The 1415-nt window shown below is 59.5% G+C and overlaps 1 protein-coding gene across 1 annotated transcript in view; it reads right to left on the reverse strand.

Annotated features, from left to right (window-relative positions):
- The window catches only part of DDX18 (DEAD-box helicase 18), a 701862-nt gene extending 700825 nt beyond the window's left edge, over positions 1 to 1037 (reverse strand). The window contains exons 1-2 of the mRNA XM_033064170.2: positions 867 to 1037; positions 563 to 751 (exon numbers count right to left, since the gene is read on the reverse strand). Coding sequence (XP_032920061.1) covers positions 563 to 751; positions 867 to 984 — 307 coding nt within the window. The 5' untranslated portion in view covers positions 985 to 1037. The remainder of the gene's footprint in view (positions 1 to 562; positions 752 to 866) is intronic.
- Between the last annotated feature and the right edge of the window lie 378 nt (positions 1038 to 1415).

Consider the following 1415-nt stretch of genomic DNA (forward strand, 5'->3'; position numbering starts at 1 on the left):
ACCTGAATCTTCAGAGACAAAAGCACCAACCAGGAATAACCACGATGCATGTCCCAGGAATCAAATACACTTTGGAAGCTTCTATTCCTCATGTGTGTCAATATGTATCTATAAATCTATGCATGTTAAAACATATGCAAACCTAGCAATATTTGTGCTTTTTTGGTGGTTTTACAGTACACTTCAGTTCCAAAGGCTGGGCATATTGCTAAAAAGCTGTATTGGCTGCACAGCCAAGTACAGCGAGCACCCACCTACCAGAGCCCTGAAACACAGGGCATGTATTTAAATGACAATAAAGCAAAACATCCAATCAACATTACAAAGCAGAATCCTACGGAACAAATAAATTGCCTGCTAGTATGAATTACGAATTCAAATATCGCAGCTGGAATGAAAGAGGTAAAGCTTTAGAACCTCAGGTACTTTAACACGCCCATCTGACCGGCCCATGGCATTTCAAACTTTCCCCAACGCTGTGGGAACACTACGGAGGGGTTAGTGGGGCCCCCCAGACTAACTCAGCCCTGGGATACGCGCTGTCGTTGCTAATAACACGCACCATCTCCTCCATTGGCCACCGCTTTTCTCTTTTTCTTCTTCTTTTTCTTCTTTTCCCCGCTGCGGGGTCCGGCTGCGTCCGCAGGCTCCGCGCCCTCCTCGTCCGCTGCACCCGCCTCGGGCACCGCCGCCTCCGCCACCTCCTCCTCCTCCGGGGGTCCCTGAGAAGCCTCCTCGCTCGGTGAGAGCGCTGCACGGCGGAGACAGAGACAGAAGGAGGACAGAGAGGGGACAGAGCACAAAGTTAGCCACGGCTCCGCCGGGGCTCAGCCGGGGAGAGGCTCCGCGGCGCCGCCCGCCCGTACCTGCCCCCTGGGCCGCCTGCAGCTTCAGGTTGCGCTGCCGCAGCTTCAGGTTGCGCTTGTGGATCTTCCTGCGGAGCAGCCGCATGGGCAGGTTGCTGGCAGCAGCCGGCACCGACATCGCGGCGGAGGAAACGCCGTGCTCCCGGCACACGTGGGGAGGCCGCGCCGGAGCCGCCGGAACCGCCCCGCGGGGCCTCACGGGATCCGGGCAGCGCCCTCTGGGGGCCCGGCGGAGGCAGCGCCGCGCGGGACCGGCTCCGTCCCGGCTCCGATCCATCCCTGCCCCGATCCATCCCTGCCCCGATCCATCCCTGCTCCGATCCCTGCCCCTCTCCCGCTCCCGGCCCCGATCCCGCTCCCGGCCCCGCTCCCGGCCCCGCGGCTCAGCCGCCTCAGCGGAGCCCGGCCCGTGTTTCCCTGAGGAGCGGGCTCGCCATGTCCCACACAGACCGCCCCAGCCTCACAACACCCGTGTACCCGGTGGTGCTCCACCCGTTGTTACAAGTGTTCAACGAGAGAAAGACACAGAATTGTAGAATCAGTTACTTT

Source organism: Catharus ustulatus, chromosome 7 (assembly GCF_009819885.2).
Source record: "Catharus ustulatus isolate bCatUst1 chromosome 7, bCatUst1.pri.v2, whole genome shotgun sequence".
NCBI lineage: Eukaryota > Metazoa > Chordata > Aves > Passeriformes > Turdidae > Catharus > Catharus ustulatus.